This window comes from Callorhinus ursinus, unplaced genomic scaffold (genome assembly GCF_003265705.2).
Source record: "Callorhinus ursinus isolate GAN/ISIS: 27379988/994484 unplaced genomic scaffold, GSC_fseal_2.0 scaffold35, whole genome shotgun sequence".
Classification (NCBI taxonomy): Eukaryota; Metazoa; Chordata; class Mammalia; order Carnivora; family Otariidae; genus Callorhinus; species Callorhinus ursinus.
In genome coordinates, this window is record NW_027397097.1 from 7154804 (window position 1) to 7170133 (window position 15330).

At 40.5% G+C, this 15330-nt stretch overlaps 1 protein-coding gene across 1 annotated transcript in view; it reads right to left on the reverse strand.

Moving 5' to 3' along the window:
- Positions 1–14305, reverse strand: part of INTS4 (integrator complex subunit 4) — a 116573-nt gene extending 102268 nt beyond the window's left edge. The window contains exons 1-2 of the mRNA XM_025894321.2: positions 14080–14305; positions 8702–8896 (exon numbers count right to left, since the gene is read on the reverse strand). Of these exons, the coding sequence (XP_025750106.1) occupies positions 8702–8896; positions 14080–14133 (249 nt within the window). The 5' untranslated portion in view covers positions 14134–14305. The remainder of the gene's footprint in view (positions 1–8701; positions 8897–14079) is intronic.
- Between the last annotated feature and the right edge of the window lie 1025 nt (positions 14306–15330).

Genomic DNA, 15330 nt, shown 5'->3' on the forward strand with positions numbered 1-15330 from the left:
AATGGCAAGATTTCATTTCTTTTCGATGGCTGCATAATATTCCATTGTGTGTGTGTATACATATATATATACATGTATATATATATGTATGTATGTATACATATACATACATATATACCACATCTCTTTGTCCATTCTGTTGATGAACATCTAGGCTCTTTCCATAGTTTGGCTATTGCGGACATTGCTGCTATAAACATAGGGGTGCATGTGCCCTTTCAGATCACTACATTTGTATCTCTGGGGTAAATACCCAGTGTTAAGCAACTGACTCTTGATTTCAGCTCAGGTCATGATCTTGGGGTCCTGGGACTGAGCCCCGCATCAGGCTCCCTGCTAGGTGGGGAGTCTGTCTCCCTCTCTTGCCCCTCCCCCTGCTCACTCTATAATACATAAATCTTTAAAAGTAAATAGATAAAAATTAAAAACTACATGTTGTTTACATAGGTCTTATCTAAAACAAAAAGACATAAAAAAGATGAAAATAAAAGGCAGAAGTAGGTATACCAGGGAAACTATAATCAAAAGATAACTGGTATCATTATATATATATATATATTAAAGCCATTATATATATATATATATATATATATATATATATATATATATTAAAGCCCCAATATCCATTGGGGCGCCTGGGTGGCTCAGTCGTTAAGCGTCTGCCTTCAGCTCAGGTCATGGTCCCAGGGTCCTGGGATCGAGCCCCACATCGGGCTCCCTGCTCAGTGAGGAGCCTGCTTCTCCCTCTCCCACTCCCCCTACTTGTGCTCTCTCTCTCGCTGTGTCTCTGTCAAATAAATACATAAAATATTTTTAAAAAAGCCACTATTTGCTGATTATTTGTAAAAAATTCAAAATAATCTGTATATAATTTATTAAAATCATAAGGTTGTAAGATATATGAGTTAATAAATAAAAGTCAATTGCATTTCTGAATACCAGCTATGGCAGTGTTAGAAAATGAAATTTTAAAAATATTATCATTTACAGTAACAAAATATTAAATATCTAGGAATAACTAACAAAAAAGTGTACATAATCTTTATGCAGAAAACTATAAAACAGTATTAAAATAATAGGGATGTACCAAGTTTATGGACTGGAAAACTCAATACCGTAAAATGTCAATCCCCAAATGCCATCAGAACAATAGAAGGAAACATAATGAAAATCCTAACTGAAATTTTGTTTTGGGGCAGAATTTCACAAGCTGATATCAAAATTCATAAAAAAAAAGAAAAGATCAGGAATAATTAAGACATTCTTAAAGAAGAGCAAGGTGAGTGAACTTGTCCTACTAAATGTCAAGATTTAATATAATGCTAGGCTAACACAGCATCATACTGGCATGAGAATAGACAAACTACTGGAATAGAATAGAAAGCCCTGAAATACCCATATGTAGACACTTCATTTACCACAAAGGTGGTACTGCTGGACAATGGAGAAACGACATTCTTTTCAACAAATGGTGCTGGACATTTGGATTTCCATATACCCAAGCAACATACACATATCAATCCCATGTGTGAAAAGCAAATAATAAAGTTTCTAGTAACAATGCAGCAAAATGTCTTAATGAGCTCAGGGTAGGCAAACCCTTCTTACATCACGTAAGAAAAGCCCAAAAATAAATGAAAAGATTATCAAACTGGACTACATTAAGAACTTCCTTTCATCAAAATACAATACTAAGGGACTAAAAGATGGGGGGCGGGGGGAAGGTGGGAGGGACTAAAAAGGAAGAAGATATTTGAAAACACATAAAACCATTAAAGCCATTAAAGAACTTGTACTGGAATGTAAAGAATTCACATAAAACAGTAAGGAAAAAATATGCGAAAAACATCAATAGGCATTACCTAAAAAGATATCCAAATGGCCATTTAAACATATTAAATTTGTTCCACTTCATCAGAAATCCAACGAATGCAAATTAAGGCCACAATGATATACCACACACATCCACTGGAACTGTCAAATGATAAAGATCAACAATTCCAACTGTTGGTAAATATGTGGAATTGGAATTCTCATAGTGCCAACAGTGGGTCTAAATTGGTACTACCACTCTGAAAAAGTTGGCTCAGGGGGCACCTGGGTGGCTCAGTAGGTTAAGCAGCTGCCTTCGGCTCAGGTCATGATCCCAGGGTCCTGGGACTGAGCCCTGCATCGAGCTCTCTGCTCCACAGGGAGCCTGCTTCTTCCTCTCCCTCTGCCCCTCCTCCAGCTTGTACTCTCTCTCTCTTGCTCACTCGCTCACTCTCTGTCTCTCAAATAAATAAATAAAATCTTCTTTTAAAAAAATGCCTATGGGGGGCCTGGGTGGCTCAGCCGGTCAAGCATCTGCCTTCAGCTCAGGTCATGATCCCAGCCCCACATCGGGCTCCCTGCTCAATGGGGAGCCTGCTTCTCCCTCTCCCTCTGTCTGCTGCTTCTCTTGCTTGTGCTCTCTCTGTCAAATAAATAAAATCTGAAAAAAAAAAAAAAAAAGCCTATGAAAAAGTTGGCTCAGTAATTTCACTCCGGGGTATACAAAATATAGAAATGTAAGACATGCATACCAAGAGACCTGTACAAAATGTTCATGGCACTATTTCCTGTAATAGCTAAAAAGTGGAGGAAGCCTAAATGTCCATCAATAATGGAATGGATAAATTATTAGAGTATATTCATATAAGAAATCTTATGCTATGGTAAAAATGAATGAACCATAGCTGCCGTCAACAATATGAATGAATATCGATACAGGTAGAATTCTGAGCAAAAGCCACACATAAAAGATACACACTGTATTCCCTACATGAAGTTTAAAAAAAAAAAAGGCAAAAATAAATTGTATTTAGGAGTGCAGGCTTAATGGTAAAAAATAAAAGAAAGGTAGTTATTACCCTGAAAGTCAGGACAGTGGTGGTTATCTTTTGGGAAAGATCTAAATCATTAGAGGGGAGTTTGAAGAGGCTTACAGGAGGCTGATAATATTCCATTTCTTGACTGGGATGGTGGTTACACACTGTGTTCACAGTGTGATAGAGCAATAGGCTGTATGACATTTTTCTACCTATTCTTCTTTATGTATTATATTTCACAAAAAAATTTTAAAAATGTGGGAAGCCTGGGTAGCTCTGTCGGTTAAGCGTCCAACTCTTGATTTCAGCTCAGGTCAGGATCTCAGGGTCCTGAGACTGAGCCCTGCTTTGGGCTCCTCACTGTGCATGGAGCCTGCTTAAGATTCTCTCTCTCCCTCTCTTTTTGCTGCACCATCCCCACCCCCACTCACATGCTCTTGCGCTCTAAATAAATAAAATGAAATAAAACAAAATATGTCACTTGGATTACTGAGGTAACAGTGGAAACGAGAGATTTTGAATGTAAAATCAACAAGACTTAGTGAAGAAGGGAATAGGAGGAGAGGAAAAGGTAAAGGATCTTTCTCAGGTTTCTGATTTAAGGGTCTGTACAGATAATGGGACCATTTCCCAAGATAAGGTAGACTGGAGAATGAAGGGAGATCCTGAATTCAGTTTTGAATATAAAGAAAAACCAATTATTTTATGGACTTCAAATTACTGAAATATCAAAGAAGCAGGTAATTGTCTTTCTGAGACAATGGACTAGTCAAATACTAGTCAAAAATAGTCTGCAGTAAGAGAGGACAGGCGAAGAGCTACATAGCTTTTCAATGGTCTGGAACGGAGTCACAGACCTCCAAACACTTCAATGGTCTGGAACAAAGTCACAGAACTCCAAACACTTCAATGGTCTGGAACAAAGTCACAGAACTCCAAACACTTCAATGGTCTGGAACAAAATCACAGACCTCCAAACATTTCAATGGTCTGGAACGGAGTCACAGACCTCCAAACACAAGAGAGCTGCAGAGAAGGCAGAAGTACTAGCCCTAGCAGATAAAAGGAGGCAAGAATGGCACAAAAAAGAATAAGAGAGTACCTGACCTAGTAACATTTCTTATCAATCTGAATACTTTACCCAAGTTCTTCTACTTTCTGAAATTATCCCCTGGTACCTCAACACCTAAGCTTAAAACAAACTGCCTCCAGAGAAGCCCTCTCTAATAAGTGCTCTTCTCACCATTAAAACTGTCCTGGTTCAGGCTTTCATCACCTTGCTTCAGACTTATCAGTCTCCTAGTCGGTCACCCTAACACCCATCTTCCCCTCGTCCAGTTCCTCCATCCTCCATCCTATTTCCAGGGTGACATTTCTAAGACAAAACGCACAAGATAAAATACAGGTCCTCCACGATTTCTAGTCTTATCTCTTAAAAAGCTTTCAAACTAAAATCTATACCAGCTGCTTGGATCTCTTCTAATGTGACAGGCTATTTCACATCTCCATGCCTTTGCTCACAACTCCTTTCTTCCTAAAATGCCTTTCTTTCCTCCTGTTTTCCAAATGGCCCAAATCTGTTTTAGAAGACTCATCTCAAGGATCACTACTACTCTATAATGCCATTCTAGTCCCCTGCTCCCAAGTCAAACTGACTGCCCTCTTCTTGGAGGTCACATCATAACCTGTCCCAGATTTCACAGCACCTATAACACTGTATTGTTATTACCCATTTATTGTGTCTGTATCTACCCAACTAGATTCAGATCAGGGATCACATAATCATCTTTTATTTCCAAAATTAAGCACAAGGCCTGGAACAGAGTTAGTATACAAGATGTTTCGAGAAAACAAAAAACAAAACAAAAAGAACAAATGAATAACCTTAGCCCTATCTATTTACTACATATATTATTTAGTCTACCAACTATACTGCTAGCCCCAAAAGGACAAGGAACATGTCTCACAGTTCTACATCCTCCACAGCAACTAGTACAGTAGCATAAGTGAAGAATCCCTCATGTGAAGGAAGTTCAGATACTGCTGCCTGACCACAGAAAAATCTGGAGGAGAGAAGCAGAAGCCCAAGTAGTTTACCTACTAAAATGTGAGACCACATTTATGGATAACAGATGAAAGGATAAAAAAAGCTATGGTCATCAATCTAGAACTGGATACATTTGGCATCCCTTCTCATTTCCTTTGGGGCTAGAATCTGCTAGACTAATGCAAGCACCATGGCCTGGTTAAAGAGCCTGAGGTATGACATCAGAATACCCGAGTTCAATTTTTCCGTTAGACATGATAATGGTATTGTGATTATGTCTTTTAAAAGAGTATTGTTTAAAGATATAAATTGAAATTTATGAACAAAATGATATGATGCCAGGGAGAATCTGGTGGAGAGGGTAAGAGTGGAGGAAGTGGAAGCGGACAGTTGGGTGGGGGGAATGGGAATAAAACAAGTTTGGCCACAAAGTGGTATCTGCTGAAACTGGATAAGGGGCACATGGGAATTAATTAAACCATTCCCTCTACTTGTATATATATTTGAAATGTTTCATGACAAAAGGTTAAAAAAACAACAACAACAACAAAAAAAACCAACCCAGATCAAATCCAGACCCTACATTTACTTAGCTGGGTCACCCTGAAAACTAAACTGCTCCAAGCTTATTCCCTTTTTTTTTTAACATTTTATTTATTTATTTATTTATTTGACACACAGAGAGAGAGAGAGAGAGAGAGAGAGAGAGAGAGAGCGTGCGCACACAAGCAGGGGGAACAGCAGGCAGAGGGAGAAGCAGACCCCCAGCCAAGGAGAGAGCCTGATGTGGGGCTCGATCCCAGGACCTGGGATCATGACCTGAGCCAAAGGCAGACGCTTAACCAAATGAACCACCCAGGTTCCAAGCTTAGTTCTTTACCTGGATTACATAAATAACAATGGTGTTATCACCAGGATTAAAAAATATGACATGTGGAAAGAGCTTTATAAACTCCAACAAGCTATATAAATGTTAACTGTTCTTAAAAGTATTATTACAGATGATTATGGGTAATAGAGTTATATTATCATATAATAGGTGGATATTGCTAAGAAAGGAAGTAACTAAAAATAGATCACTAAGTGTCTGAAAACTTGAGAACAGAAACCCTGATTACATTTATGTAAAACATGAGGTAAGCATTTATTAACCCCCTACAGTGTTCCAGGGACTTTGCCAGGAACTAGAACAGAGATAAACAGATTTGTAGTCTCTGAATTTAGGGGCTTAAAGTCTAAAGGAAAGAGACGTACAGCAAACACTGGCTATACTAAGAACTAATCAATGTGCTAACAGGTCAGTCCAGTGCCCAGAAAAAAATGCCTAATATGTAATAAGCATTCATTAACCGAGTAAAAAGTCTCACAAAAGCATACGCTCCTCATTCAACAAATAATTTTACCACGCACTGTTCTTGGTACTGCAGATTCATCAACTTAAAAAAACAAAAATCCCTGTTCAAGAGGAGCTTACATTCTAGCATGGGGAAATAGATAAGGAACCACAAGCATGAGAAAATTATATAAAATACGAGAAGATGGGGGGTGCCTGGGTAGCTCAGTCGGATTCTTGATTTTGGCTCAGGTCATGATCTCAGGGTTTTGAGATCAAGCCCCATGTCGTGGTCCATGCTTAGCACAGAGTCGGCTTGAGGATTTTTCACTCTGTCCCTCTTCCCCTCCTCCCACGCACACATGCACATGCGCATTCTCTCTCAAACAAATAAATAAATCTTAAAAAAAAAAGAATATGAGAAGATGGTAAGTGTTATGGAGAAAACAAAATCAAGGAAGGAAGCTAGGAGGTTCTGGGGTGGAACAGGCAGTTTCAATTTTAAATACAGGGATAAAAAAAGGCCTTAATGAAAAAGTGACATTTGAGCTGACTTGAACAAAGTGTGGGAAGTATACATACGAACATCTGAGGGAAGTGTTCTAAGCAGAAGGAAACATAAGTGGAAAGACAGTGAAGAAGGAATATGCTTGACAGAGAAAATGGCAAACCAGATCACAGGGCAGTGGGAGGAAAACAGAGGGGTTCTAGGCTGGGGGAACAGCATGTGAAAAGACATGGATTTCTGAAAATCCACAAGATCTTTGGAAAACTGTAAGCATTTCTGATTAAGCTACAACATTATAGGGGCACCTGGGTGGCTCAGTTGGTTAAGCGACTGCCTTCGGCTCAGGTCATGATCCTGGAGTCCCGGGATCGAGTCCCGCATCGGGCTCCCCGCTCAGCAGGGAGTCTGCTTCTCCCTCTGACCCTCATGATCTCTCTCTCTATCTCATTCTCTCTCAAATAAATAAAATCTTTAAAAAAAAAAGAAAGCTAGAACATTATATGTGTAAAGGAAAAGACCCTTTATGTCATACATAAAAGATTTAAATAAACATAGTTTATAGAAAGAAAAGAGACTGAAGAGAAAAAGAAGCTTTTGCAAGGGAACACTTGAAGATATTACATGCATCCTGACAGATGCAATATGAAATACAAATCGTCATCTATAACATATTCTTAAAAATTTCAAAAATATGCTTAACCTGAATCTAACAAGGCCTGTACTTTATATCTAACTTTCCGTTTCTAGTAAATAAAAAGGATAGAGGAGCAAATTAACCCCCAAGGAAGTAAACAAATTCCAAAAACAAGATGTTTTATCAACAACTGACTGAGTCTATCAGGTCAACGTCACCAAAATAAAAATTGTTCTAGATTAAAAAAAGACCAGGGACTCCTGCTCAGCTGGGAACCTGCTTCTCCCTCTCCTTTTGCCTGCCACTCTCTCTCTCTGACAAATAAACAAAATCTTAAAAAAAAAAAAAAAATCAGTTAAAAAAATTTTAAAAGACCAAATGCCATGTGTGAATAGTGTTTGCATTCTGATTTGAACAGATCAACTATAAAAAGGTATTTTGGAAATGAAAGAAATTTGAATATTGACTAGTTGTTAGAGGACATTAAGGAAATTTAGTTTTATCTGATGTGGTTATTTTTTTTTAAGTCCCCTACTGAACTATTTAGGGAAATATTTTATGATACTTTAAAAAAACTTAAGGAAAACAGAGAGAGCAAATTTGACAAGATATTCATTATGTGTTAAATCCAGAGATGGGTATTTGGCAGATCATTATAGTACTGTCTCAACTTTTCTATAGGCTTAAAAATGTTCATACTTAAGTTTAAAACTTTGATTCATCTGTGATTCAAGTATTTGGAACTCACGTCTTCCCTTTTACTGCAGATCTTACTTATAAACTGAAAACTAAACACATCTTGTGAATTTCATTTGTTTAAACTGTTTCCTGTATTTAATCAAACACAAACTGATGTTTCTTTTAGCCCAGTAAAATACATGGAGAAATGAAATGACACTATGCAAAGGAAAAAAAAAAGTTAAAAAAGGGGGCTATCGCAATTAGATATGAGGGCCTTGAAATAGGGCCATAACAGCAGGATGACAGAACGACATTTCAGAGACAAATCTGGTTATGACTGAAGTCCTCCTTTGTACTCCCACTGCACGCGACGTAACCCAGGCAACACTACCCCCAGCAGTATGTTCACATCTGTCTCCGTATACACTATATGGATACTCTCTATATCCATCCACACAGAGATGCTCCAGATTTCTGAGGACAGGACTTGGATCTTTTTTCTCTCTGTATCTATAGTGCCTGGCACATGGAAGGCCCTCAATAAAAGACTGCTGAATGAACACCTTATTTATCTTGCAATACCTACCCATTCTGTAGACATGATACAATTCTTACACACACTCCCATCAGGTCCTCAAGACCTTCTTACCTTGTAATAATGTTCCAAGAGAATCCTGACTACTCCCTCCACACTTTCTGCTTCAACAGGCTTCCTGGCAAACTGGAGTAGGTACTGCAAAGCATCTGCTGGGGAGGTAGCTTTACACAGATCTATGTGGAGCGCTGCAGATTTACTTGGTTTTGTCAATCGGAGTTTCTTGGTTGCAATTTCCTCCTGTTGTTGCTGCAAAGGAGTAGGCAAAGAAAACACATGAAAACACAGGGTCTGCAAATTTCACTTTGCCTCACTCCCTTAAACCAAATAATGTATTTAACTAATAGACCTAACTTTAGGGAAAGCAGTGTTATGAACTGGAAAAAGGACACTGGAGTGGAGACCAGGGAGTCCCCATTTTGCTTCCCACTTCTCCAAGTCTCAATTTCTTTCTCTGTAAAGTAGGTCCACCAACATTTTTTTTAAAGATTTTATTTTATTTTTTTAAGATTTTATTTATTTATTTGAGAGAGAGAATGAGAGATAGAGAGAGCACATGAGAGGGGGGAGGGTCAGAGGAAGAAGCAGACTCCCTGCTGAGCAAGGAGCCCGATGCGGGACTTGATCCCGGGACTCCAGGATCATGACCTGAGCCGAAGGCAGTCGCTTAACCAACTGAGCCACCCAGGCACCCGGTCCACTAACATTTTGTTCTGCCTATCTCTCAGGACCACTGGAGCTTTAGGGCTAAAAGGACACATAAAGGATCTGCTCCATTCTTTACTTAAATCTCAATTATATATAATTGAACATATGTAAATATGTTCACATACATATGTTAAACATATATAAATATGTTTAGACTGTGCTGAGGGACCCACCAGGCTCAGCTTCCCTCATGAGAAAACTGAAACTGATGGGAACTATCTGTAGCTTACACTGAGTAAAAAGTCTTCTCCTTACTCCAGATGACTCCCCAAACCATTCTGCCTTTATGAAAAGGATGGATAGTGTAAAAAATAAAATAAAACATACAAATACCTAACAAACTGTAGCCAGTTAACAAATGTTTACTGAATGATTATTCAGCATTAGGACTTGTCTCTGAGTTCCGATTCTGCTGTTCTAAGTAAGTCATAATTCTTACTTTCATCAGCTGTAAAATGGGAATTATGACACTACTACCAGTCTTTCTCAACTAGGGATCCTCATCTGAACTACAGGACACGCAAAATTATTTGAGTAACTATTTTCTCAATTCTCCCAAGGATGGCGTGTAACTAGAAGCTTTTTAGATGCATTCGTTATGTATAATGGGTGCCAAAAATTTCATGTAAAAGGGAACCTGTCCCTCCAAGGCTTAAGTCAGGCCCTGTGGGTAGGTACAGAAAGCATCATAAATAAGACAAATGTTGTAACCAATAATTTTCCTTAACATTTGCTGCATCATTTTGATATCCTGAGCAATCACCTCTTTACAAATTTACATTTCTACAGAGAAAAGATTAGGATTATTCTAGTCAGGAACAAGGTACGGCATGATATAAAGAGACCGAGGGTTTTGAAGTCAGAGAATTTGGGTTCAGTAACCACTTACTAGTGAGAGGAGGCCAGTATCTCTTCTACAAAAGAGAATACAATACCTATATCATATGGATATTTGAGAAATCTAAAGTATAACGTCTTTATGTGTACAAAGACATAATAAAACACTAAATACATACAAGTTCTCTCTCCCTCCTCATCTTCAAAGCAGAGGAAAAGATCAGAAGCACTAAGATCTCATTTCATCACTCTAAGGTAATGATTCATGCAAAATGAAGTGAGGAAATGAGCTCTTTTCTTAAAATCCTTACCCATTCCCATCCTACTCTACACAAATTCAGTCTTCTGTGTTACTTGGGCTCCAATCAGGTCAAAACCTGAGAAAGATTTCTTTCTATACAGAGTATGTAGGGGGAAGACAAACCACTATCTGCTATCAGTCAACCATCAGTAACATTTTAGTGAGCCAGGACCTATGGTCATCCAGGGGTGACAGAGTAAGTAGTGAGACATGAGCTGGGGGCAAGGGTGTGATAAATAGGTGACACATTGGAAGGCTGAGGACACAATATCCTGACTTTGTGGCCCTTAACATATCCTGGCAAGGCTTCCAACACCCTGGAGCTGACAGACCCAGAGCTACCGATGTAGAACATGCAGCTCTCCTCTTCAACCTCTGCCCCAGGGTAACCTATAGCTTCATTGTAATATACTTACATTGTGGTTTCAAGCCCACCCCACACCCCACCACTCCGCTCCTGTGGGGTAAGACGGCCAGGACAGTTCTGGCAAGAACCTGGTAGGGCCAAAAACTCCCCCTCCCAACTGGTAGGAAGAATCCCTTAGATGACTGCAAACAACCTCAGTAAGAAACCACCCTAGCTATGACCCATAATCTATGCAAACACAAAAAGACACCCCTAGTTCCAAGGCAGTAGCCACCTCTGGGCCTGCACACTCTCCCTTCTTGAGAGTGTACTATCCTTAATAAACTGCTTTGTGCTTGCTACACTCTTTGTCTTTATTTGAGCTTGGATCCTCACATAAATCTTTGTAGGGAATCCAAGAACCAAGACCTCCATTCATACAACTCAGAGTCTCCTACACGTAACAAAGGACATGGAGATGAACCAGGCATTATCTCTGTCCTTAAGGAGTCCAGGCTGGTAGGGAAATATGTATACTGTGTGAAATTAATAAAGAGAAAACTCACTAAAATTGAGTAGGGAGGATACAAGGGGAGGCTGGGGGGAGGGGAACAGTGCCACTCAACAATTAGGGAAAAGACTGGATTACAGACTCCAACAGAAAAATCAACAAGAAAGAATCATCAATTACAGGCCCCAACAGGGAAAGACCTACATTGCATCTCCTACAAGAAATCTACCACCCTTGCAACTCAGCCAATGAGAAACTATCACCCTAGTTCATGTAAAAGGGAACCTGTCCCTCCAAGGCTTAAGTCATAACTTCCTCCTTCCTCTGCATAAAATAAGACTTTTGTTTGTTGGACTTGCCTGTGGTTTTGCCATGGCTTGCATGTCCCGAATTGCACATTCTGTTATTCCCAAATAATTACATTTTGGCTGGTAAAATAACTATTTTTAAGATTAACAACTGATAACACTGAGTGGAAAGTATAAATAGACAAGTTCAGAGTACTAGCCATGGAAGCAGGGGAGGAAGAGACGAAACTCTTGCTGAGGTTTTAGATGGGTTTTCAAACAAAAATGTGAGAGCAAAAATAAAGGGGAAAATGACATGCATTCCATGTAAAAAAGAAAACAGGTACAAGAGTTTGGAGAAGTGTAAACACACATGCTGGAGGAAGGGTGAGTACTCCTGGGAAGTGGGAACAAAAGAACTATGGAAAGAAAGGAAATCACACCGCACAACAATGTGAATGTACTGAAAGCCACTGAACTGTACACTTAAAAATGTTTAAAATGGGGGCACCTTGGTGGCTCAGTCAGTTAAGCATCCGACTCTTGATTTCGGCTCAGGTCTTGGTTTCCACTCAGGTCATGATTTCAGGGTGGTGAGATCAAGCCCTGCATTGGGCTCCATGCAGAGCATGGAGCCTGCTAAAGATTCTCTCTTTCCAGGTGCCTGGGTGGCTCAGTTGGTTGGGCGGCTGCCTTCAGCTCAGGTCATGATCCTGGAGTCCCTGGATTGAGTCCCGCATCGGGCTCCCTGCTCGGCAGGGAGTCTGCTTCTCCCTCTGATCCTCCCCCATCTCATGTGCTTTCTCTCTCTCTCATTCTCTCTCTCAAATAAATAAATAAAATCTAAAAAAAAAAAAAAAAGATTCTCTCTTCCCCTCTCCCTCACTCTTGAACCAGAAAAAAATAAAGTTTAAAATGGTAATACATGTATTTTACCACAATTACAAAAAAAAAAAAAAAAAAAAAGTGGGCAGGCAGGGAAAACAGACCCAGAGAGCAAATCCAGAAGCACCAGCTCTGGGAAATTAGAAAAACTTTCATGAGGGGGCCTGATTGGTTCAGTTGGTGTAATATGCAACTCGATTTCAGGGTTGTGAGCTTGAGCCCCCATGTTGGGTGTAGAGATTATTCAAAAATAAAAAAAAAAATCTTAAAAAGAAAAACCTTCCTAAATCTTGACTCATTCCAAAAGTTCAAGAAAACTAATTTCACATAAAATGGAGCAACAAAAGTGTCAAGTTTAAATCTCAAAGTTATTTTAACAAAACAAAACAAAAAAAAAGCAGACTAACTTCCCTACAGTTGGTGGGAATATGCTACAAAGATGTGTCCTCAAAACAGAAATGATAAGTGAAAAGAGGAAGAAAAACTTGATTTGTCAATACAATCATCTCTCTGTATTATAATCACAGGTATGCTTTTCTGTCTCTCCCACTAGCTCGTGAGCTCCTAAAGGACAGAGACTCTAATTAGTGTTATTGGACTTTGTAGCTCAACACCTTTCACTATACCTGATACACAGTAACCATTCACTTAACAAACTCTTGTTTAAGGAACGAATGAAATGTTCAAGGAGTTCCCTGCTGGATGGTCTAAATCCTGCTACACTAGAAGTCTAAGAATCTAGGGGTACTCTTCGGATCTAAGGATGCTTTGATCTACTAGCATCAACTGGGGGCTTGTCAGAAATGCAGATTACTGCCTCACCTCCTCCACCCCACAGAGTATAATCTACATTTTAACAAGATCACCAGGTGATTTGCATAAAAAGTCTGAGAAGCAGGACACACGAGATAACTTGGGATCAACCTCTACTTTAGCAACATTTATGAGGAGACACATGGAGAATCACTGTTCTAACAGGGGCTCGGACCACCTGTCCTTAACTTCAAAGGAGGAAAATACTGCCCTACTTCCTAGGTACGCTGTTCACCAATGGAAACTTCTGCCCCTATGCAGCCTGTGACCCTCACCTGCTTTGGCTGGGTATTGAGGATTTCTACAGACTCCTCTTCCAAACCCTCACAGTTTTGCATACAACCAACTTGTCCCTGGGCGCTTTTTTTGTAACGGGAGGTGGAAGGGGCTCTACCAGAAATTGGCTCTGAATCCTCGTATCCCTCCAGAAGCTTTCGAGCCACATCTGTAGAACGAAGGTGCTAATGGAACCCGAATAAACTGAGATAACGGATAAGACATCTTCGTAAATTCTAAAGGACTATCTGTTCTAATAATTTTATTAAGTGTCAGACTGCACATATTAATAATGACGACTACAGCAGCTACAAACTAACACGCCCACTTATGTGTAGTTTCGGAGAGCCTATCAAAGTAGTCGGCACTCAACCCAGGTTTGCAGCGCCTGTTTTGGCAAAGTGTCTGGAGCGTGGATAACCTTCCCCGCCCCGGACTGGTCCAGGGACCTTTCCTTCCGTAAATTACCTGAACCACCTTAGTGAATTCCTCGTACACCCTCTTCTTTAGGTGCGCCGCCATGACTGCCCGCGGACCCTCTCAGCTTCCGTACTCAACGAGGGAGGCGGGGCGGAGGAATCCGGAACACTTGTCTAGGCCTGAGAAACTTGCCACAATCCCACAAGGCAGTGGGGTTCCGAGAAAGAGAGGCCTCTTCCTGCTGCTCGACTGCCCTACCACGGTGCAGCCGAATTTGTCCGCCTACGCCTCGTGCGCCGGCGGAACGAAAATGAGGGCGCAGAGCGAGGGGGCGGGGCCTCTGGCGGGAGGAGCCTGGACTGAAGGCGTAGATGAGCCAATGGGAGTCTTCAGGGGTACGCTGGTGGTCTCCGAGTGGTCGAGAGCCTGGCCGCGGAGCCCAGCGGAGGAAGGGAGGAAGTACAGGGCAAAGGGTAGAGGCGGGACGATCCGGAGCTGGAGGCAAAACCTGGCGCTGCGGCAGGCGTTTCGCTCCAGAGATAGGGAGAGAGGCCCAGCTGTCTTTCCCGTCGTCCGTGGCTGTTCACGTTTGCTGCTTGTAGCTCTTTTCAACTGTCTTTTCGGTTTAGCTGTGTGCCACCCCTCTCTTGGCATGGGATTCTTTTTCCTCCTCTCTCATGCCAGTTGTTTGAATCTACCTGTCTTAAAGGAATCAATCTTTCCACTGATAGCTACGGAGAGGGGAAAGAATCCTGAGGTCAAGAGTCAAGCACCAAAATTTCAGACTGCTACTGGCACTTAATGAACAAAGAGCCTCAGCTGCAAATGTGCTCACACCTAACCTGACCAAAATGTAGTGACAATGGAATGAAATAATGCAGAAACATCGGGCCGACTAAAGTGTATTAGTCGTGTTAGTGAAACCCGAGGCCAAGTTTTACCTCCTTCATTAAACTTTAACTGTTCGTTGTTAACTTCTTTCAAAAGCGTTGATGAGGGATGTCGTGGTACGTACAGAAGACCCCAAAACACATAAAAATGGTCTTCACCTTAATTCCTACCGTGTAACTGGGAAGAGACACCCAAACGTAATCAAGGTCAAGTATCCTTGGATAACAGGAATGTGATTCAAACATCTACTAACTTCCTCAGGATAGGGGGTGCAGAATAATGACCACAAAATATGCCATTTTGGTATGTGGATTATTTCTAGCTGAAGACAAGGCGCAATAGACTAAGGAAGAGCTGTTCACCTTCCCCTTAACTTCCTAAAAGAACGCTAATACCAAAGGTAATGTT